The sequence below is a fragment of the Maniola jurtina genome, chromosome 9, assembly GCF_905333055.1.
Source record: "Maniola jurtina chromosome 9, ilManJurt1.1, whole genome shotgun sequence".
Lineage (NCBI taxonomy): Eukaryota > Metazoa > Arthropoda > Insecta > Lepidoptera > Nymphalidae > Maniola > Maniola jurtina.
The window spans coordinates 7,347,986-7,373,111 of record NC_060037.1 but is presented as its reverse complement, the minus strand read 5'-3'; the positions used below and the strand labels follow the sequence as shown (position 1 = coordinate 7,373,111).

Genomic DNA, 25,126 nt, shown 5'->3' with positions numbered 1-25,126 from the left:
ATCAACCTAACCACGTCACGCGAGCTGCTTTAGCAGCTCGCGCACCGAGCAAAACACTAGTTATACTATATATAGCTCAATTACCACTCACTGACTCACTCACTCATTGACATAATTGTTCTCCTAGAAGGAGACGGAAAATGATATAATGATGTGGGGGAGTTGTGATTGGATTCGGGAACCCTCTGGGGAAAAATTATGACATTTGAGAAAAACAAGATGGCGGCCGACGTGATTTTTGCAGCTCCGTTGTTTTACAACCGATTTCGTTGAATTTTGCAATCTTTGAAGAAAATATTAAACGATTAATGGGAAATGTCAAAAAAATTGAAAAAACAAAATGGCAGCCGAACCGTAGCGTTTTCAAAATTTTGATTTTTCGACCCCGAACCGCGGCGCCACAGATCCGAAACGGGATGTCGATAGTAATAAATTTTTTCTTGTTTTGCTTGCAATGATCCTGAATTTTGACAAAACGGGAGTGATTTTTAAAAATTCAAGATGGCGGCTGTCATGGCGGCCGTTAAGTTAGAGGTACGAAAAAACGCAATTTTAAAAGTTAAATATCTCAAAGTTGGCAATATCGGAGCGATTCGGCTTCTATGAAGCGATTGTACGTATAGGCACGAGGTATAGATTGGAGGAAAAAAATTACCCCATTTTTTGGGGAAATTTCAAGATTTTCGGGAAATTGAAAAAAATCGAAATACGGACTTTTCGCAAAATTCGAGTATGAGCGATTACGTGTTTTGATCATACAAACGACATTTGGGTATTTTTGTTGCCGGAGACTGGCAACACTGGAATTTATCAAAGAAAAAGTGATTTTTGGCATGGTCTTTTTCACGGTATCCCCTTTCGCGTGGGTGCGAGCGAGAGGAAAGATTGAAACGTCATCGGGAGCGGTATATCCTGTAGTTTATAGGAAAATTATGAAACCGTGTAAAATCTTTCTGTGAAACGAGTTGGCGGCCATTTTGTATTTTTTTTAATTTTTCGAAATTTTGATCGCGTTTTTGAGGCAGTTGGCAACATTTTGGAAAGTCAGTATGTATGAATCGATTGTGTATCTCGGCGGGCAGTGTGGAGATATACAACCGGTGTTGCCACTTTTGGGGAGATTTTCGAGATTTTCAACTAAGAAACTCCTGTAAAATTTTGTATGAAAATTTTTTTTTTCACTAATGGTGTCGTATAGAGAACAAAAAGTTAGTAAGCCAAAATTATGGAGAGAGCTGATGATTGAGGGTTTCGGAGACGGGTGAAGGGTCCGCTCAAGGTATTGAAGATAGGTGGGGGGTGCTCGACCAAATGTCATTCATGACGTCATCCAATTGCCAAAAAGCTGAAAAAAAATTCAAAATGGCGAAGAAAAGATGGCCGCCATACAAATTTCGCCGGTGTCCAGCTCGGAGGGTATAAAAGATGGAAGTGTGGTTTCTTGGCAAGAGATGATCAGGGTCCGAAGGTCTACTCGATGAATAGAAAAAAAATTCAAAATGGCGGATTTTTTTTCCCCATAGAAAATGTATGGCGAATATTGAATGTCACATTCTCCTAGAAAGAGACAGAAAACGATACATTGATGTATGGGAGATATGTTTAAATGCGTGATATGAGTAGGGGAAAATTATGACATTTCAGAAAAACAAGATGGCGGCCTATATGATTTTTGCAACTCTTTTGCTTTCCAACCGATTTCGTTGAAACTCGCAATCTTTGAAGAATGTAGTAAACGATTAATAGAAAAAGTGGAAAATTTTGGAAAAACAAGATGGCCGCCGTACAAATTTCGTCGGTGTATATCTCGGAGGATATAAAAGATGGAAGAGTGGTTTCTTGGCAAAAGATGATCAGGGTCCGAAGGTCTACTCGGTGAAACAAACACTGCATGCTCGCGGACCACTTTAGTGGTCCGCGCACCCACGCACCCTACTAAATTATTATCCTAATATACAAAAAATAATATGGATATCGTTTTCAGGGTTTCCAGGGTGCTGATTTTGATAATGACATTTATTTTCAAATCCAAGATGGCGGACTTACATTTTCTACAAAAAATAGAAATGCCTGTCATTTTATGGGGTTTTTCGGGGTGAATTATCTTAATAAATCAATTTGGTTTTATATAATAAAAGTTAACCTTACCACGTCACGTGAGCTGCTTTAGCAGCTCGCGCACCGAGCAAAAACTAGTTATACTATATATAGCTCGATTACCACTGACTCACTGACTCATTGACATAATTGTTCTCCTAGAAAGAGACGGAAAATGATATAGTGATGAAGGGGAGTTGTGTTCGGATGGGGGATTCGACTGGGGAAAAATTATGACATTTCGGAAAAACAAGATGGCGGCCGATGTGATTTTTGCAGCTCCGTTGTTTTCCAATCGATTTTATCGAATTTTACAATCTTTAAAGAAAGTAGTAAACGGTTAATAGAAAATGTGAAAAAAAATGGAAAAACAAAATGGCGGCCGAACCGTAGCGTTTTGAAAATTTTGAATTTTCGACCCCGAACCGCGGCGCCACAGATCCCAGACGGGGTAGTCGAGGATAACTATTTTTTCGTGTTTCGCCCACGATTATCCTGTATTTTGACAGAACGGGAGTGGTTTTTAAAAATTCAAGATGGCGGCTGTCATGGCGGCCGTTTTGTTCGAGGTACGAAAAAACGCAATTTTAAAAGTTAAATATCTCAAAGTTGGCAACATCGGAGCGATTCGGCTTCTATGAAGCGGTTGTACGTATAGACTCGAGGTATAGATCGGTGGGAAAAAATCACCCCATTTTTAGGGAAATTTCAAGATTTTCGGGAAATTGTAAAAAATCGAAATACGCACTTTTAGCAAAATCCGAGTATGAGCGATTATGTGTTTTGATTGTACAAATGACATTTGTGTATTTTTGTCGCCGGAGACTGGCAACACTGGAATTTATCAAAGATAAAGTGATTTTCGACACGGTCTTTTTCACGGTATCCCTTTTCGCGTGGGTGCGAGCGAGAGGAAATATTGAAACGTCATCGGGAGCGGTATATCCCGTAGTTAATAGGAAAATTATGAAACCGTGTAAAATCTTTCTGTGAAACGAGTTGGCGGCCATTTTGTATTTTTTTTAATTTTTCGAAATTTTGATCACGTTTTTGAGGCAGTTGGCAACATTTTGGAAAGTCGACATGTATGAATCGATTGTGTGACTCAACCGGCAGTATCGAAATATGTAAACAGTGTTGCCACATTTGGGGAGATTTTCGAGATTTTCCCCAAAAACTCCTCCTGTAAAATTTTGTATGAAATTTTTTTTTTCACTGATGGTTTCGTATAGAAAACAAAAAAAAAATCGAGGAAAAATTTGGAAATAGCTGATGATCGAGGATGTCGGAGACGGGTGATGGGTCCGCTCAAGGTATTGAAGATAGGTAGGGGGTGCTCGACCAAATGTCATTCATGACGTCATCCAATTGCCAAAAAGCTGAAAAAAAATTCAAAATGGCGAAGAAAAGATGGCCGCCATACATATTTCGCCGGTGTCCAGCTCGGAGGGTATAAAAGATAGAAGTGAGGTTTCTTGGCAAGAAATGATCAGGGTCCAAAGGTCTACTCGATGAATAGAAAAAAAATTCAAAATGGCGGATTTTTTTTCCCATAGAAAATGTATGGCGAATATTGAATGTCTCATTCTCCTAGAAAGAGACGGAAAACGATACATTGATGTATGGAAGATATGTTTGGATGCGCGATATGAGTAGGGGAAAATTATGACATTTCAGAAAAACAAGATGGCGGCCGACGTGATTTTTGCAACTCTTTTGTTTTTCAACCGATTTCGTTGAAACTCGCAATCTTTGAAGAATGTAGTAAACGATTAATAGAAAAAGTGGAAAATTTTGGAAAAACAAGATGGCCGCCGTACAAATTTCGTCGGTGTCTATCTCGGAGGCTATAAAAGATGGAAGAGTGGTTTCTTGGCAAAATATGATCAGGGTCCGAAGGTCTACTCAGTGGAATAAACTCTGCATGCTCGCGGACCACTTTAGTGGTCCGCGCACCCACGCACCCTACCTTATTAACCTCAACTACCCCGTTTTTACAAAAAATGTTATGGATGTCGTTTTCAGGGCTTTCCAGGGTGCTGATTTTGATAACGACATTCATTTTCAAATCCAAGATGGCGAACATGCACTTTTTAAGAAAAAAACTGATATGGGTGTCGTTTTGTGGGTTTTTGTGGTGAATTGTGTATCTTAATAAATAAATTCGGTTTAATACAATATAGTGAAACCTAACCACGTCACGCGAGCTGCTTTAGCAGCTCGCGCACCGAGCAAAACACTAGTTATACTATATATAGCTCGATTACCACTGACTGACTCACTCATTGACATAATTGTTCTCCTAGAAGGAGACGGAAAATGATATAATGATGTGGGGGAGTTGTGTTCGGTTTCGGGAACCCTCTGGGGAAAAATTATGACATTTCAGAAAAACAAGATGGCGGCCGACGTGATTTTTGCAGCTCCGTTGTTTTCCAACCAATTTCGTTGAATTTTGCAATCTTTGAAGAAAATAGTAAACGATTAATGGGAAATGTCGAAAAAATTGAAAAAACAAGATGGCGGCCGAACCGTAGCGTTTTCAAAATTTTGATTTTTCGACCCCGAACCGCGGCGCCACAGATCCAAGACGGGGTAGTCGAGGATAACTATTTTTTCGTGTTTCGCCCACGATTATCCTGTATTTTGACAGAACGGGAGTGGTTTTAAAAAATTCAAGATGGCGGCTGTCATGGCGGCCGTTTTGTTCGAGGTACGAAAAAACGCAATTTTAAAAGTTAAATATCTCAAAGTTGGCAACATTGGAGCGATTCGGCTTCTATGAAGCGGTTGTACGTATAGACTCGAGGTATAGATCGGTGGGAAAAAATTACCCCATTTTTAGGGAAATTTCAAGATTTTCGGGAAATTGTAAAAAATCGAAATACGCGTTTTTAGCAAAATCCGAGTATGAGTGATTACGTGTTTTGCTCGTACAAATGACATTTGGGTATTTTTGTCACCGGAGACTGGCAACACTGGAATTTATCAAAGTAAAAGTGATTTTCGACACGGTCTTTTTCACGGTATCCCCTTTCGTGTGGGTGCGAGCGAGAGGAAAGATTGAAACGTCATCGGGCGCGGTATATCCTGTAGTTTATAGGAAAATTATGAAACCGTGTAAAATCTTTCTGTGAAACGAGTTGGCGGCCATTTTGTATTTTTTTTTCATTTTTCGAAATTTTGATCAGGTTTTTGAGGCAGTTGGCAACATTTTGGAAAGTCAATATGTATGAATCGATTGTGTATCTCGGCTGGCAGTAAAGAGATTTGCAACCGGTGTTGCCACTTTTGGGGAGATTTTCGAGATTTTCAACTAAGAAACTCCTGTAAAATTTTGTATGAAAAAATTTTTTTTCACTGATGGTGTCGTATAGAGAACAAAAACTTAGTAAGCCAAAATTATGGAGAGAGCTGATGATTGAGGGTTTCGGGGACGGGTGGAGGGCCCGCTTAAGGTATTGAAGATAGGTGGGGGGTGCTCGAGCAAATGTCATTCATGACGTCATCCAATTGCCAAAAAGCTGAAAAAAAATTCAAAATGGCGAAGAAAAGATGGCCGCCATACAAATTTCGCCGGTGTCCAGCTCGGAGGGTATAAAAGATGGAAGTGAGGTTTCTTGGCAAGAGATGATCAGGGTCCGAAGGTCTACTCGATGAATAGAAAAAAAATTCAAAATGGCGGAATTTATTTTTCCATACATTTTGTATGGCGATTATGAATGTCTCATTCTCCTAGAAAGAGACGGAAAACGATACATTGATGTATGGAAGATATGTTCGGATGCGCGATATGAGTAGGGGAAAATTATGACATTTCAGAAAAACAAGATGGCGGCCGACGTGATTTTTGCAACTCTTTTGTTTTTCAACCGATTTCGTTGAAACTCGCAATCTTTGAAGAATGTAGTAAACGATTAATAGAAAAAGTGGAAAATTTTGGAAAAACAAGATGGCCGCCGTACAAATTTCGTCGGTGTCTATCTCGGAGGCTATAAAAGATGGAAGAGTGGTTTCTTGGCAAAATATGATCAGGGTCCGAAGGTCTACTCGGTGGAATAAACTCTGCATGCTCGCGGACCACTTTAGTGGTCCGCGCACCCACGCACCCTACCTTATTAACCTCAACTACCCCGTTTTTACAAAAAATGATATGAATGTCGTTTTCAGGGTTTTCCAGGGTGCTGATTTTGATAATGACATTTATTTTGAAATCCAAGATGGCGGACATGCACTTTTTAAGAAAAAAATCGATATGGGTATCGTTTTATGGTGTTTTTGGGGTGAATTTTGTATCTTAATAAAAAAAAACGATTTAATACAACTCATAAACCTAACCACGTCACGCGAGCTGCTTTAGCAGCTCGCGCACCGAGCAAAACACTAGTTATACTATATATAGCTCAATTACCACTCACTCATTGACATAATTGTTCTCCTAGAAAGAGACGGAAAATAATATAATGATGTAGTAGAGATGTGGTCGGATTCGGGAGTCCTCTGGGGAAAAATTATGACATTTCAGAAAAACAAGATGGCGGCCGAGGTGATTTTTGCAGCTCCGTTGTTTTCCAACCGATTTTTTTGAATTTTGCAAACTTTGTAGAAAGTAGTAAACGGTTACCAGAAAATGTAGAAAAAATTGGAAAAACAAAATGGCGGCCGAGATGGAGCGTTTTCAAAATTTTCATTTTTCGACCCCTAACCGCAGCGCCACAGATCCGAGACGGGGTAATCGAGGATAATTATTTTTTCTGGTTTCGCCCACGATTATCCTTTTTTTTGACAGAACGGGAGTGGTTTTTAAAAATTCAAGATGGCGGCTGTCGTGGCGGCCATTATGTTAGAGGTACGAAAAAACGCAATTTTAAAATTCAAATATCTCAAAGTTGGCAACATCAGAGCGATTCGGCTTCTATGAAGCGATTGTACGTACAGGCTCGAGGTATAGTTTGCAGGAAAAAAATTACCCAATTTTTAGGGAAATTTCAAGATTTTCGGGAAATTGTAAAAAATCGAAATACGCACTTTTAGCAAAATCCGAGTATGAGCGATTATGTTTTTCGCTCGTGCAAATGACATTTAGGTACTTTTGTTACCAGAGACTGGCAACACTGGAATTTATCAAAGTAAAAGTGATTTTCGACACGGTCTTTTTCACGGTATCCCCTTTCGCGTGGGTGCGAGCGAGAGGCAAGATTGAAACGTCATCGGGAGCGGTATATCCTGTAGTTAATAGGAAAATTATGAAACCGTGTAAAATCTTTCTGTGAAACGAGCTGGCGGCCATTTTGTATTTTTTTTAACTTTTCGAAATTTTGATCAAGTTTTTGAGGCAGTTGGCAACATTTTGGAAAGTCAATATGTATGAATCGATTGTGTATCTCGGCTGGCAGTATAGAGATATGCAACCGGTGTTGCCAGTTTTGGGGAGATTTTCGAGATTTTCAACTAAGAAACTCCTGTAAAATTTTGTATGAAAATTTTTTTTTTCACTGATGGTGTCGTATAGAAAACAAAAAGTTAGTAAGCCAAAATTATGGAGAGAGCTGATGATTGAGGGTTTCGGAGACGCGTGGAGGGCCCGCTTAAGGTATTGAAGATAGGTGGGGGGTGCTCGAGCAAATGTCATTCATGACGTCATCCAATTGCCAAAAAGCTGAAAAAAAATTCAAAATGGCGAAGAAAAGATGGCCGCCATACAAATTTCGCCGGTGTCCAGCTCGGAGGGTATAAAAGATGGAAGTGAGGTTTCTTGGCAAGAGATGATCAGGATCCAAAGGCTTACTCGATGAATAGAAAAAAAATCCAAAATGGCGGATTTTTTTTTTCCATACATTTTGTATGGCGAATATTGAATGCCTCATTCTCCTAGAAAGAGACGGAAAACGATACGATAATGTAGGACAGATGTGTTTGGCTGGTGGAAGCAAGTAGGGAAAAATTATGACATTTCAGAAAAACAAGATGGCGATCGACGTGATTTTTGCAACTCTTTTGTTTTCCAACCGATTTCGTTGAAACTCGCAATCTTGGAAGAAAGTAGTAAACGATTAATGGAAATAGTGGAAAAATTTGGAAAAACAAGATGGCCGCCACACAAACTTCGTCGGTGTCTATCTCGGAGGGTATAAAAGATGGAAGACTGGTTTCTCGGCAAAAGATGATCAGGATCCGAAGGTCTACTCGGTGGAACAAACTCTGCATGCTCGCGGACCACTTTAGTGGTCCGCGCACCCACGCACCCTACTTTATTAACCTCAACTACCCCGTTTTTACAAAAAATGATATGGATGTCGTTTTCAGAGTTTTCCGGCGTGCTGACTTTGATAACGACATTTATTTTGAAATTTAAGATGGCGGACATGCACTTTTTAAGAAAAAAATTGATATGGGTGTCGTTTTGTGGGTTTTTGTAGTGAATTGTGTATCTTTAATAAATAAATTTGGTTAAATATAATAAAGTTAACATAACCACGTCACGTGAGCTGCTTTAGCAGCTCGCGCACCGAGCAAAACACTAGTTTATATATATGGGTAAATAATTTAATTGAATTTTTGGTTCAATATTTGGTTTTGGGTCAACGTTCTAGAACGTGGAAATTTTGGTATTTGGAGTAAATATCACAGATTTGTAACTTGTTTCGCCTTCGAGCTAGATGACCAGAGAGACCAGCTACCTGTGACTCGCGGACAGACAGACAGACAGCCAGAGCAGAGTCACATTAATACGGCTCCGTTTTTACCCTTTCGGTACGGAACCCTACAAAGATTGTCCAGCTTGCTACTTGACATTTAAAAAAAATTATAAACTGTATATTTTAAAAAGCATTTTACATTTTTATTTTCTAGCATTTATTATGGACCGAAGCAATTTATGGTGAACTTTGAAAAACATTTGAGACATTAAAAAAATCATAACTTAAAATATTATATACGGTATTATTTAATAAAGTAATAACAAAAAGCATTTGATTTCTATTTTCTAGCATTTATCATGCATGAACCGAATAATTTTTGAAATGTTCCCAGCAACTAATGTATTTTGAAAATATATTATTTTATATACATCCTAGTTAGGATAGAATTAGTTGTTAATTAAACGAATTTAGATATTCAAGTTTAAACTCCAAAAGTTGTCTGGTATTATGTAGTAGTGGGTACCTATCAACTAACTATAGATACGTGTGCCGCGGGAATGCAGCCAGTATTCTTGGCACCATTCCACACGGGCATGATTTGTACAGTAATTAGTATTACTAGCTACCTGTAAGCTTTACTGTACATTTTAATTTGAACAAAAATATGAAAAAAAAAAAGAACTATTAGAATACATTATGCTTAAACGCGAAAATTATATGAGAGGTCAAGGAGGATGTTTGCCGAACTATCATCATTAACATCATCATGATCAACGTATCGCTGGCCCACTACTGAGCACGGATCTCCTCTTACAAAGAGAAGGGTTTAGGCAATAGTCTACCACGCTGGCCCAGTGCGACTATGAGATTATATAATACCTACAATCTACATACAAGCTGATGCCCGCGACTTCGATCGCGTAGATTTATTATCTTAAAAACTCCGTGCGAACTCATTGAATTCCCGGGATAAAAAGTAGCCTATGTGTTAATCCAGGGTATAATCTGTTTTCGTGCCTTTCAGTCAAATCCGTCTAGTAGTTTTTGCGTGAAAGAGTAACAGACAAACACACATACACGCAAACTTTCGCCTTTATAATATCTATTAGTGCGTTAATAGATAGTGTGATAGTGCTTAATTTAAGTGAACAGTAGGTATTTTCTTTTGAGAATAAATTCTTTAACAGGGCTCTCTCCGTCACTCGCTTCATACAATCGTAGTTCCAATTTCATTTGAATATTAAGCAACCAAAGTCCATAAAATTTTGCAGACATATTCTAGAAACTAATATCTGTGTCTGTGGTGTTTTAGATTTTTCTAAAAATATGTAGTTTTAAAATTACAGGGCCTCAAAGATTTGTATGAAAATTTTTAAGACCGCGTAACTTTGAAACCGAATATTTTAACAGAAATCTGGAAAACCACAGACATGTCTGCAAAATTTCATGGACTTTGGTTGCTTAATATTTAAATGAAATTGGAACTACGATTGTATGAAACGAGTGACGGAGAGAGCTCTCTTAACAGGGCTCTCTCCGTCACTCGTTTCATACAATCGTAGTTCCAATTTCATTTGAATATTAAGCAACCAGAGTCCATGAAATTTTGCAGACATATTCTAGAAACTAATATCTGTGTCTGTGGTGTTTTAGATTTTTTTTTAAATATGTAGTTTTTAAATTACAGGGGCTCAAAGAGTTGTATGAAAATTTTTAAGACCGCGTAACTTTGAAACCGAATATTTTAACAGAAATCTGGAAAACCACAGACATAGATATTAGTTTCTAGAATATGTCTGCAAAATTTCATGAACTTTGGTTGCTTAATATTCAAATGAAATTGGAACTACGATTGTATGAAACGAGTGACGGAGAGAGCCCTCTTAAACCGATAGTGTAAAGTTTGATTTTACCACACCGAAAAGTTTTAAGTACACACCAAAAGTGATCCTGGTGTTATAAGTGAAGAGGTCAAGCAGGATGTTATTGGTGATGACAGCCACGCAAGCGGACACGATGTACACGGTCGACATGTCGAACATTATCGTTGTCTTGGGGTAGTGATGCTGGAAGTAATCCACCGCCATTATGAAACTGTAAAATAGGATAAGTTGCATTAGATTTTGAGAAAGTATATTTTTGGGTAGAACTGTTCATATATCTACGTTTTAAATAGGACTTTCCTTTACACAAGTTTAAAAATCTATTTAAAGTATGCTCCTCAAAATTGAAAATTATGTAGGTAGGTACTTAAATGATAAAAGAGTATGGATTTGACCTGCAGCAATTACTTTTATACACGGCATAATATTGTACTATGTTAAATCTTTGAAAAGAGCAACCGCCGAGTTTCTTGCTGGTCCTTCTCAGTAGGATAGGCATTTAACGATTGAAAAGTACTGTAAAAGTTTAATTGAATAAGAATATTTTCTACTCTATTCTATTCCTGGCGGGTCTTGACAGACAGGCAGATAGATAGATAATCCTTCTCCTATCCTATATTTTAGATCCTTTGAGGGTTCCTTTTTTCCCCTACCCTACCCTAAAAAAAATACTACGAAAATTTATCATCCAGAAAATCAATGAAAATCTGATTTTCCGTATTTTTCACATAGGAAGAATTTTCTTCCTATGTGATGGTAACTTTTTGTAGTAAAATATGGTATTGTATCGTCATTTTCTCATATTTATTATCAACGACCTTTATAGACTGGTAATAAGCTACGATATTTTGAAGCATGCTTATAGATGTTGTTTTACCCGTAGGTGCGTAAACATTTGGTAAACACATAGGTATTCTACCTAATATTATACTTAGTCCGTTCTGCTATGCGCATGCGTGTTGCAAACACAAGCTTCACTTTTTAAAATACGAATGTAAGTATGAGCCTTGCCTATCTAGAGTTTTATAATAATATCTTTGTTTACAATCATTAACTGTTTTTTTTTTAACTTTTAACACGATAGAAGATCGAAGTTACAAAGGTCTTCACAGTTGCTACTTGCTTGTAAAAAAAAATTATGCAAAACTCTATAAAACAAAAAATACATTTTTCTGTCGACAAAATTAGGTCTAATTTCACCCAGTTTCATAATAATTATGTACACTTTATGAAGACTCGATCTGTTTGTATTAAGTGCGCATCGTGCTATCAGTCGTGACGTGCACTCGTGCCCCTTAGTTATCTTTAGGGGAGAGTGGGTACGAAAGTGACAGGGTACGGTTGTGACAGAGCTGAAATTAGCAAAACTATCAGGTATACGGTATGGGGTCTAAAGGACAAAGGTGTACTTACACTTATATGCTAAAGATTGTTAAAATACTCAAAATTCAAATACAAAATTTTTTATGTTAGTTTTTTAGCAAAAAAAGCGATTTGAGACCACTTTGGTGTAATATATTACACATATCACAGCTGGTCCGTCATTTACAACTGGTTGTGAGTCACTGGTTGTGACACAATCAGTGTCACAACCACGTCTGGCATGGGATCGGTTGTGACATAATGATTTTCTTTGAATATGTTCCTGTGAGTTAATTAGGAATGTATACAATTTTAATACATTTACGGATACAAATAGGCACTCTAACGTAATCGTTACTTTTCGTTCAGCCAAGTGCCATACTAGGGAATTTATAGACGAACAAATAAAGTCACAACAGTACCCTGTCTCCTCTACTTATAGATAAAGTAGATATATTTGAATTATAATGTTAAAAAGTTTCATTCTTCGTTTAGTTTACAGGATAATCACTAATATTAGCTGAGAAAACTTCAACTAGTGTCTAGTTGGAGTTCTTTTAATTTTATTTTGGTCAAAGTTTTCTGTAAACATACGTAGGTACAAACAACAAAGAATAAAATATCAAAATCATTTTATATTTGTACATTTACCTGTTAAACGGTAGTAAGAACGCAGCACCAGCTACAAATAAAGTCAAGTAGACAGAGTTAGATCGGTCTGGGGGCGGCGCTCCAGGTTCCGGCATCGTTAGGGCTTCGCCTCGTGCGGCTCGAATCGCTTCGATGCGGGCGTACCCGCGTCCTAAAGTTTCATTCATCCTCTTCAAAATGTTCAAGTATTTCACTTTCTTCTCTCTCGCTCCATTTTATAAATCATCATCCATCAATTTCCAATTTTCCTACCGTTAAAATAATATTTGGTCCAATAAAGACGGTGAATAAATTCAATTAGAATTCTGTTTTTAAGTTTTTTTTCAAACCAGAGCTAAGATTATACCGAAAATATTTGCTAGTTACACGTTTTCATTTTTTTTTATGTTTAAACATTTAAGTATACCTACAATCTTCAATTATCAATACCCCTAATACCTATTAAAATATTGACAGAAGGTATCGGGGATAAAATATTGGCAAACACTTTTCTCACATTTCCAATTTTACTATATTTATATATCTACTTTGTAATAAGAACTGTGTCACATTAACTGAAAGTTTTCACTAGCGGACAGCATTATTGTAAATCTAATGTTAATCGTTTATCGGTTCAGTTTTGTTTTATTTTTATGTTATCTTTATTCTCATATCAACAATATACGGCCGGCGTAAGTTGACAGAAATGGTGTAAGTTGCCTAAGAACTGTTGACGCATGCGTGTGTAGGATCGATTTTTAGAGATGGGAATAATGGGTATTTGGCTGTATTTGGTTAGTATAGATAAGGCAGAATTATTACAGATTACGTACAAAAGACAAAGTTTATGAGTAAAAGAGTAGAGAAGTAGGAAAACGTATATTATATTTATATTTATTTTTCATGTACCAAAATTGTAGTTACAAAGTTAAGATAAATTAAGCTATGTACATAGGAAATGCTTATCTCTAAACAGAGATTTCTTCCAGCTTCCCCGTGCAGGTTGTGAGTAAGGTGCATAAATACGTGGAATAGGTCCCATGGTACTAGATTTATAAAATGGTTAATACAAGTGCACAATACACAATAATATTTACACAAATATCTTCGAATAAATACCAAAATAAAATACTTACATACAATAATAATATAATAATAAATAGTTATGCATAATATAATAAAATACGAATAAATATAATATATATAAAATATAATAAAATACTCTATTGTAATGATAGGTAATACTGCTTCACTCTGTATTTGAATGAATGTACTGAGCGGCAATTCACTCTAATATTCTCAGGAAGTGAGTTCCAAAGATGGGTGGCTAGTACGGTGAAAGATTTGCTGTAGAAGACTGTGTTACAATGGGGAGTGACGAGAGGATTTTTTGAGACACAAGACCGCATAGGCCTAGTAGGAGGGAGCGAGAATTGAAATCGCTCTCGCAGATATCCAGGGGAAGAGGTATTGAGAACATTGTATAGAACAGTCAAAATATGCAAATTGTGGCGAAAGCGAATAGGGAGCCATTTAAGCTGACGACGGTAGTCGGAAATGTGATCGAATTTGCGCAGTCCGTATATAAACCGTATGCACAGATTCTGAAGCCGATCGAGTTTGTCAAGTAGCTCTTCAGTGGCGTCTAAGTAGCACACATCAGCATAGTCGAGAATTGGAAGCAACAGAGAATGTGTTAGCATGATTTTGGTACGTAGCGGAAGAAAATTCTGCAGTCTCTTCAAGGAATGGATCGAATAATGCAAACGTTTACTAAGCTGATTTATATGTGCTGCCCAAGCGAGGTTGCCATCCATAGTCAACCCTAGGTTTTTTGCTGTGAATGTGTAAGCAACGGGTGTGCCATCATAAGAAACCAAAGGCAAATCATTGAAGTTAATACGATTTCTTAGCGGTCTACTTCCAATAATCATAACCTGAGATTTATTAGGGTTAACTAACAAACCAAAAGAGTCAGCCCAGTTTTTGATGGCAACTAGATCTGCGTTCAAAGCAGTTATCTCTGTATCCAAGTCTGACAATGTTGCATGCCTATAGAGCTGCAGATCGTCTGCATATAGGTGGTAGTTAGAAGTAAGAATTTTGGTGATTTCATTGATGAAAATTGAGAAGAGAAGAGGGGATAGTACACCGCCTTGAGGTACACCAGCAGAGAGGCAAGCCCAGTCAGAGTTAGCCTCTTCAGAGTGCACCCTCTGCAGGCGACCATGAAGATAGGAGTGAAACCAGTCAATCGCAGAGGAGGATATGTTAAGAGAACGAAGGATACCAAGAAGGATATCAAAGTCAACTGAGTTAAATGCGTTACTAAAATCCAACAAGGCGATAATAGTCACTTGTTTGTTATCCATTGCATAACGAATGTCATCAGTGACTTTGACTAACGCTGTAACGGTGCTGTGCGAGGGTCGAAAACCTGATTGGAGGGGACTCAACAGATTGTTCTTAAAGAGATACGTTGATAATTGTTTAAAAACAGCATTTTCAATAATCTTTGAGAGGATAGGTAAAATCGAAATAGGACGAAACTGTGAGAGGGAATTAGGATTAGCAATTTTCGGTAGGGGAATAACATGGGCCTTTTTCCAGTCTGTGGGAAAGATCTTATGAGCCAGGGAGAAGTTTAATATGTGAGTAATAATAGGCACCAAAAGATCTAAAACGAGTAATATCATGTCACGGCTCAAGCCATCACTACCGACAGCTTTAGTTGAAATGGAAAGGATGTATTTCTTGACATCCTCCTCCGCAACTTCTTGGAAACAGAAAGTTTCGCACAAAGGTGGGGTAATGTTTGTTAACTTTTGAAGAGTTACAATCTTTTTAGAGTCAGAAACTAGAACAGGTGGGGAGGAAAAATGTGTGTTTAGTGCATTTATATCAACAGAGTCAACTAACGTACTATGAAATTTGCCCACACCTAGGGATTTAAGAAATCTCCATTTTTCGGATGTAGAAGCGTTATCTATCGAGGAATGGATATAGCGGCGCTTGGCATCCCTACACATCCTATTGCAGAGATTACGCAATTTCTTATAGGCTGCCACATTTTCGTCAGTCGGGGATTTTTTACATTTAGTCTTGGCCTTGTTACGTTTACACATTAGCTTCTTAATTGAGTCGGTCAGCCAAGGTGCTGGTAAATGCCTAATCCTGACAGGCCTCAGTGGAGCATGAGTAATATATAAGTTAATGAGAAGAGTTGTGAAAAGTTTTACTTTGTTATCAATATCCAGTGCATTATAAACACAGGTCCAGTCAATTTCCGACGCATCTTTCCTTAAACACTCAATATTAATATTTTTGAAATTACGTTGCAAAATAACCTTATGCTTACGTTTTGGCGAGCGCACTTTATAGCGAAGATATAAAAGATCGTGGTAGGAGAAGGGAGCAGTGAGCTGACCATGCAAAAGAACGTTTTGAGGACACGAAGTAATTATCAAGTCTAGAAGAGAGGGAACAAAACTCGGGGCGAAGTGGGTTTCTGAAAGAGGAAGGATAGTCATATTAACTATAAACTATAAACGTATTTCTTAAAACAACGCTAAGATAACATTTTAAAGATTTTGTAAAGTTAAAACACTTACACATAATAACATAGGTCAAAAGTGAGATCGTTTACAGCAACATCGCTTATTTTTGTAACGGTTATAAATGACCCAAAGCTTATTCGTAGCAATCGTAGTATAAAACCGCGGCTAATTGTAGCGTAAAGGCACGGTTCTTATTGTACCTACTACTAATATTATTGTATTGGCGTTTGCGAATTAAAACCGTCGCACTTACGATGTTGTTTTAACAGATTTTACTGTACTCCAAATAATACAATAAAAATTGCAAAGTTGCTTGTTACACACAATATTTGATAATTAATAAAAAAATATATATAAAAAAAGTCTATTTTTTAGGACACAGAATTAATAACAAATAGAATCTATTGATACATATATACTTAGTAAAAGTAGGTGCACATATTGCATGACATTGAAAATATAAATATTGTACCAGTCATGATATTGGTAATAACATAGTATGTAGTTTATTATATACCTACCTACTGCTGTCGGATAATTTTTGTGTGAAAGAAAAGAATATGACCTCGTAAGTCGTAAAGATGGAAAAATCCTTCCAGAACGTTAATGATAAGCTTTATTGTGCTACTTAGATCATGTCATGACTCTTTTTGGACCTTTGCACTCTTTACTTGTTGTCAATATTACAATAATTGTGAATATTTTTGTACTTAACTTATTCTACGCATTTTTGCTATGTCAGATTGTTTTGTTTCTAATCTTATTTTAAAAAGTGTAAAATGAAACAAAACCCTCTTGAGATTTTTTTATTGATAAACACAAATTATATTGTATACTTAATCATATTTGAAACCAATTGTCAATTTTACTCGTGCCAATTTCTAGGTTCAAACACGATTCTGAATTCTTTTGCAGATAGAGTAACTCCATCAATCGGTTCTGTAGACGGAGGAGCATCACCTTCAGGGACTTTAAGGTTGAATCTTTGCAATAGATGTGTCAGAAACATGAACAGTTCTGAACGGGCCAGACCTTCGCCAATACACCTCCTTTTACCTGTGGGCATAGATTTACCTGTGGGTATATCCATACTAATATTATAAATGCGAAAGTGTGTCTGTCTGTCTGTCTGTCTGTCTGTCTGCTACGCTTTCACGGCCCAACCACTGAACCGACTTTAATGAAATTTGGTACAGACTAGGGATACCTCCTGGGGAAGGACATAGGCTACTTTTTATCCCGGAAAATTGAAGAGTTCCTACGGGATTTAAAAAAACCCGAACACCACGCGAGCGAAGCCGCGGGCATCCTCTAGTTATTAATAAAAAGTGATGCCGGTACATATTACATCAGATTTCAATTCAGGTATCTACCAAGACACTTACATTGTAAAAGCTCGTAAAATTACTTATAGCAATTAATTTCGACAAAAATGTTCCAGAATTCGAAAATAATACCTACTATTATCAAAAATACAGTAGGTACTTAGGACTTAGGTACCTACCTATCTAATCCAGAATGATAAATTCGTAACAGCAGAACGAACTGTAAAAATTCTTGACAAACTAGGATAGATTTGCGATGTTTGTAATATTTTTGATGTTGCCCGCGACTTCGTCCGCGTGGATTAAGGTTTTTAAAAATTCCGTGGGAACTCGTTGATTTTCTGGAATAAAAAAATTCCGGGACGCAAGCTACCTCTGTACCATAAATCGATAAAATGGATGAGCCTTTAGGAATCCTAAAGTAGCCTATGTCCGTCCCCAGGATGTAAGCTTAATCAGATACCAAATTTCATCAAAATTGGTTAAACTATTTGGCCGTGAAAAGCTAGCAGACAGACAGACAGGTAGACAGACAGACACACTTTCGCATTTATATATTAAGTATGGATTTTAGATAGTTGGTACCTACCTACATTAAAACACAATTAAAATAATAGCATTACAAATTGTTTTTAAAGATAACCTTTGTAATAAAAGTACGTGCATCAATCATCTTATCTATGGATAATGGAATATACCAAGTCTAAAAAGTGTGACTAAGAAATACCAGATTACCTGACTATTACAATAGCAGATTGTTTGATATGGTTATTAGCTGAAGTCTGATACCTACAGGACATGCGTTGCAAAATCTCAAACCCTCGACTCAATCGGATTAACGACGCGAGAACAGGATAAGTAAAGTAACGAACAGACAGACGGACAGGCGGGCGAACAGACAGACAGAAAGACAAACAGAAGAAAAATATCAATCATTTTGACCTAATACTACAACGATCGAATTGATAAAAGAGGGGTGTTATAAGTTTGAGTGTGTATCTGTGTATCTGTCTGTGGCATCGTAGCTCCCAAACTAATGAACCGATTTTAATTTAGTTTTTTTTGTTTGAAAGTGGGCTTGTTCGAGAGTGTTCTTAGCTATCATCCAAAAAAATCCGTTCAGCCGTTTGAAAGTTATCAGCTCTTTTCTAGTTACTGTAACTTTCACTTGTCGGGGGTGTTATAAATTTTTAATTTATACTTGTGATTGAATTCGGTTCATATATACTAACGAAATAAAAATGTAACTACCACTTCCAAAAGGCATAAGCCATTCATCTTGTATCAGGTTCCCTTCTTTTGTTAAGAAACGCTCCGGTCGAAACGACGTTGAGTCCTTCCAGTGTCCTCCGTTGTGGAGGTCGTGGATAGCAAGCAAAACACACGTACCCTGTGGGAAAAATAACTCAATTATATGAAAAATATAAAGCACATAATGAAAAAACCGGCCAAGTGCGAGTCAGACTCGCGCACCCAGGGTTCTCGGATAATTTTTCCGACATTTTGTACGATAAATCAAAAACCATTATGTATAAAAATAAAAAATAAATGTTTTAGAATATACAGGTAAAACCTTTCATATCCCCCCCCCCCCCCACTTGGTATAGATATCTTACTTTGAAAATTGAAACACATTTTAATTTTTTTTTTAATAATTTAACCACAAATTCACGGGTTTCGGATTTATTTCTTTACTACTACCTACCAAATTTCATGATTCTAGGGAAGTACCCTATAGGTTTCTTGACAGACACGACGGACGGACGGACGGACAGACAGACAGACAACAAAGTTCCTTTTGAGCAACGGAACCCTAAAAACTAGTAAAGAAAAAGAAACTCAAGTAACACATTTGCTTTTATATTTGCTTTACCTTCGGTATCGTGAAGTTTCCAAGCTTTGCATCTTCAAGGGCCATGTGTGGGATGCCCACAGCAGCCACGCTCGATATACGCAATGTTTCAAGCAGCACCGCTTCCGTGTACACCATTCTGTTGAACAAGTTTTTTCTCAAACACCACTGTGCACCTATGTTCTAACACGTTCCATTTTAAACTGCGTCATCAGATCATCAGTCATCACCATAAGTCTTGAGCTAATCATTTGTTGAGATCGAAGCCAAACGCAATCCTCAAAAACCAATTAACACAGATGTATTAAGTATGCCTAACAGATATACTACATTATAATCATCAGAAAATTTATAATAATCAAAATAATAATTTATAGTTTATACTTGGATCTGTCGCTCAGAGTAGGGTGTCGTGAAAATCCGATTTTAACGTCGATTTCGTTCCGCAATTTCCTCTGAACTTCTTCATTTCTGACTATGTGAAGAAGCATAAACACTGCTGTGTTGCTGACAGTTTCCACTCCTGCTTCGAGTAGATCGAGGCATATAACTTGAAGTTCTTCAGGACAAACTAGAATTAAAAAATTAAAACAAAAACATCGTGTTCTGTTGTGTTTTACAAGTTGTCAAAGCAAGTAGTGATAGCGATATTATACGAAAAATATTTTTTTTAAAGCATAATAGGTACTAAATACAGCCTCGACTCAAAATATTCAGGCAAGCATAGCATGCAAGGTAACATACAGGAATCATTCTTTGAACCGTTCATTTCAATTAAAAACATATCTATAAGATCTCTGGGATTCTTTACATCGATCGTGTTCTGATGTTCTTGTATTGTACTCTGGAATTATAAAAGTTTAACCATAGAGTTTAACTTGTAATAAAACTTAGACCAACTTATACCTACGCAATAATTCTCGTGGCATCATTCCACACGGGCATGTTTAAACCACATTGTACTTATAGCAATTAGATAAGGCTATATTAGACCATTTTCAAAAAACCGGCCAAGTGCGAGTCAGATTCGCGCTCCGAGGGTTCCGTACTCGGGTAATTTTTCCGACATTTTGCACGATAAATCAAAAACTATTATGCATAAAAATAAATAAAAATCTGTTTTAGAATGTATATTTAGGGCTTTACCTGTATATATATGTATATCATATGATACCCAACTTGGTATAGTTATCTTACTTTGAAAACTGAAGCACATTTTTTTTTAATGATGTAACCACAAATTCACTGTTTTCGGATTTATTCAAAGGAATATTTCTTCAGGAATTTGAATATTTATTCAAATGAATTATTCAAGTAAAGACTTGTGCTATAAGACCTACCTACCTACCAAATTTCATGATTCTAGGTCAACGGGAAGTACCCTATAGGTTTTCTTGACAGACACGACGGACGGACGGACGGACGGACAGACAGACAGTCAACAAATTGATCTTATAAGGATTCCGTTTTTCTTTTCGAGGTACGGAACCCTAAAAATAAATATTTTAGTAAGACTTGTGTTGTTTCGAATAAAAGCAAAATACATAGTAGACGTACTTACAAACAATGTCAAACGGAAAAACCTTGAACTTAAATTAAATAAATCAGTTTACTATCTAATGTGTACCTACCTACATTTTAAAACTAAAAGTTACTTGTAACTGTGTTACATGATAATAATAACAGTTTTTTTACCCTTTTTTATGGCATTAGGTTATTTATACAACAAACATTGATATATAATTATAGATAATCATATCGCTGTACCTTTCTGTAGAAATTCATTTCCGTAGAAAATCACACTAATATTATAAAGGCGAAAGTTTGTATGTGTGTGTGTGTGTGTGTGTATGTTTGTGACTCCTTCACGCAAAAACTACTGGACGGATTGGGCTGAAAATTAGAATGGAGATAGATTATACCTTGGATTAGCACATAGGCTACTTTTTACCCCGGAAAATCAAAGAGTTCCCACGGGAATTTAAAAAAAAACTACATCCACGCGAACGAAGTCGCGGGCATCAGCTAGTATAATATAAATAAAACAATAAATCGATTAGGTACCTACTTACTATCCGATTGACCTAATTTTCATCACATATTCTTGACCCGATTATCTTAGAATTTATTACTATTTACTGTCAACTGTACAATGAACTTATCATCTTGAGTAGCTAACAAGAAATAAAAATACAACCTAAGTAAGTATATTGTAATATCAAAAGCCTGTTCGAACCTCTAACTGACTGCAGAATAGGCACCTTCTAGGTAAACGCGTCCCATCTTAGACCACATCATCACTTTCCATCAGGTGTGATAGTGATGGTCAAGCGCTTACCTTTAGTGAATAAAAAAAAAAAGATCTGGTTGACTCGCTTTTTTTGAAGTTACAATAAACAAAAGTGAAGTGTCTGTCTGTAATTTCGAAATAACTACATCATATTAAGCTCGTTTTGTTATTTGAACTGTAACATACAGAAATCACACGTTTTTAAAAGTTTGATCGGTCTGTCTGTCTGTTTGAACGGGCAAATCTTCGGAACGGCTGAACCTATTTTGACGAGACAGACAAGTAGAGGATTAACCAAGGAGTAACATAGGCTACTTTTTAGCCGACTTTCAAAAAAGGACGGATTGTGTTTTTCTACCATGTACACCGAAATCTCCGAAATTTCTGAACCGATTTTCGTAATTTTTTTTGAACGATAGAAACTTCGTGAAATCAAAGAGTTCCCATGGATTTTTTTAAAAACTTTAAGCCACACAAACAAAGTCGCGGACATCCTGCCTAATGTTGATATGAGATGTTATTGAATTCTTCATTTTCATCTCACTATATTTATGTGGTTACAAGATCTAACCTTATAATTTAATTGATTGAATATTTATACCTATTGAACAAGAAGCAAAATCCTTGGTAAAGATACAAAAATAACTATGATAAACATTTTATTATTACTATTATTATAAGCCTATCTCAAAAACTTTTTTTTTATTTTTTTTTGTTTTGTGTTTTGGTTTTCCATTATAAATATAAACATTTACCTACCCGTAAAAACTCATACAGCTTGTGATGTATTGCATTAAGTTCGGTATAACCAATCAGATCCGGCATAACATGCCGCAGGAACGGCAGGAAATTCAAAATACCGCCACTCATATCAACAACCTTAAATGATCTGGTGATTAGATCACATAAAATTGTTAATTGCTTATCCGACAAATCGTACCTAAAAAAACATATTTTATTATAATCCATACTAGCTATTACTATTACAAATGCGAAAGTGTCTCCGATTTTATACGGCTCATCCGTTTAACTGATTTTGATGAATTTTGGTAAGTACAGAAGATAGCTTGCATGCTGGAGAAGGATATAGACTATTTTTATCCAGGAAAATCCAAGAGTTCTCACAAGATTTTAAACCTAAATCCATGCGGATGATGTCGCGGGCATCATTAATTTATTATAATTAAATGATTATGATGAGTACTTGCCATTAGTGCTTAATTTAACAAATCAAGCTGGATACTTCGTCAAATTTAATAATGATTTAAGAGAATTAACTTGGTTTAATTAACATTGGAAATATTCAGTTGCTCAGTTAAAAAACAATGTACCTTAGTACCTAATTAAATTTAATTTCGTCAACAGGTATTATATTTTATCTAAGATACTGGTCTAACAGGATGCCGAGCAAAAGTCAATTAAAAACCTTTGCAGCATAGGAACTGGCATGAGGGACAAAAATAAAATAAGAATCTAAACAACCTTTTTTGTCTAGGATAATTATTAACTGCGTAATACTAAACCTTCGTGCGCAAACATAAGTAGGTATTTACTCGTATTTTAACTGAATAAAATAAGGGTTTCAATTTCCAGCCTACCTTTTGCCAGCCACTAATTTCCATAGGATATTGACAATGCAAACATCAAACATGTGGTTGACCACTACAGGCATGCCAGCGTTTACCATCCGCAATTCAATCAGAGCCTTACATTCTTCACTTATATTGGCTTCCATAGATCGTGAACCATAACCGAAATATTTAAGGCATTTTAGGACCATACGTCTTGTTTTATGCCAAGTGGCTCCATCGGAAAACACTAATCCTGTAATTCATAGTAATATTATAAATCCGAAAGTGTGTCCGTCTGTTTGCTAACTTTTGAAGCCCCATGCATTAAACCGATTTGGATGGAATTCTGTACAGAAATAGCTTGCATCTTGCGGGGAAAGACATCTTTACTTTTTCAACATACCATTTCAGATTTCCTGGTCGGGGGTCCAGGGTTCGATCTGGAGCCTCCCGACTAGGAAATCTGAACTAGGAAAAACGAACATTGGCATCAGGGGTTAACGGGAGCAAAATTCTATTTTGTCTTGGAGTTTGAACTTTCTTCTGATTGGTCCGCTTTTGTACTTTAATATGTGTTTTGTTTTCCTCATAAATAGTGATGAAAAATAGTGTGTGTCACTCGGCGCCAATATCATCGTTTGTTATCAGGCGGCGTACCTATACCTATTGAATTCCTCGCTACGCTAAGGATCCTACTTTAAAATCCTTCGCTTTACACTGAATTCAAAATAACGCCCTCGAGGAAAATATCAATCACTTTGGCCCCTTGTGACACAAATATTATGTAATACTAACTACTGCAGATTAAACTATTGCAGAAAAGGTAGGTAAAAGTAAATAATTATATAACAACAAAATACAGGTCCAAAGTTTTATGAAAGTGATGCACTTACCCAGTTTCTTATTGAACGATCTCAGTAAATAAAAAAATCCATTTGGTCTCCCGTCAAAGACATCTCTAGAAGACACTTCTTTTATCATATCTCTACCAGAAACAACAACAACATAGGTGTAGCCAAGTCGAAGTCCAAGTATGCTCCCATATTTCTTAGACCACTCTTGCCAAACAGTATGATGGTACTTAAATTTCTTTAAACTTAACCAAAGTGATAATAAATTGCCTACTATGGGTATTAACGGAGGACCTAAAATCACAAATAAAAGTTGTCTTATAAAATAATTAATAAAATCTTCTTGAAACGAAAAGATTAACCTGGAGGATATGACTCTGGTTTCTGTACAGCATCTCTAATTATAAGTAGAAATAAAATAAATATTAGTAAAGGCCACATCTTCCTTTTGGAAGTGAAGTAATACTATTGAGACGAGAGTACACTTATTCGAGATAAAATCGGAAAACCTTACGTAATAAGTTATTCAAATGTAAGTACCGTGATGTAAGTTATCCTGGATCTTGCACGTACTTGCAAACACAATAATTTCAATTGGTAAAAATTAGTCTAAGATGGATCGCGTGCAATAGAGAAGAGATCGCATGCCATGGTAGTTAGTTGTAGAGACCATACATTATATTACGGTAATTAGAAACTAATCAATAGGTACCCGTAGTTTGTGTGGCTGCAATTTCATGACCTAACTAGTTGATCCTTCCGGCTTCGCTGGAGTGAAGGTAAGACGAGATATATATCAGTGTGGACAATGTACATATAAATAAATACATGATAATATTATATTATAGCCTATGCCCATCTGGAATAATGTACCTTTCAAATGGTGGAAGAGTTTTGAAATCGGTTGAATACACAGACTAATTAAGGCTACATCTCTTCATCATCACAGGTTTCCTCACTTTATCTCTTTATAATATTACTAGAGGATGCCCGCGACTTCATCTGCGTAGATTTAGGTTTTTAAAGGTCCCGTGGGAAATGTTTGATTTTCCGGGATAAAATGCCTA

General features: G+C 36.6%; 2 protein-coding genes across 2 annotated transcripts in view; both read right to left on the bottom strand.

Moving 5' to 3' along the window:
* LOC123867952 (equilibrative nucleoside transporter 4) overlaps positions 1-13,359 on the bottom strand; it is a 43,895-nt gene extending 30,536 nt beyond the window's left edge. Inside the window, exons 1-2 of the mRNA XM_045910280.1 lie at positions 12,635-13,359; positions 10,678-10,832 (exon numbers count right to left, since the gene is read on the bottom strand). Coding sequence (XP_045766236.1) covers positions 10,678-10,832; positions 12,635-12,801 — 322 coding nt within the window. The 5' untranslated portion in view covers positions 12,802-13,359. The remainder of the gene's footprint in view (positions 1-10,677; positions 10,833-12,634) is intronic.
* Positions 13,360-17,023: 3,664 nt separating this feature from the next.
* Positions 17,024-24,541, bottom strand: LOC123867953 (farnesoate epoxidase-like). Its single transcript, XM_045910281.1, has 9 exons — positions 24,422-24,541; positions 24,102-24,353; positions 23,236-23,461; positions 22,397-22,577; positions 20,092-20,191; positions 19,732-19,918; positions 19,369-19,486; positions 18,747-18,885; positions 17,024-17,226 (listed from the first exon to the last, which is right to left on the bottom strand). The coding sequence occupies exons 1-9, from the start codon at positions 24,498-24,500 to the stop codon at positions 17,036-17,038; spliced, it is 1,473 nt and encodes a 490-aa protein (XP_045766237.1). The 5' UTR covers positions 24,501-24,541; the 3' UTR covers positions 17,024-17,035.
* Positions 24,542-25,126: the final 585 nt, after the last annotated feature.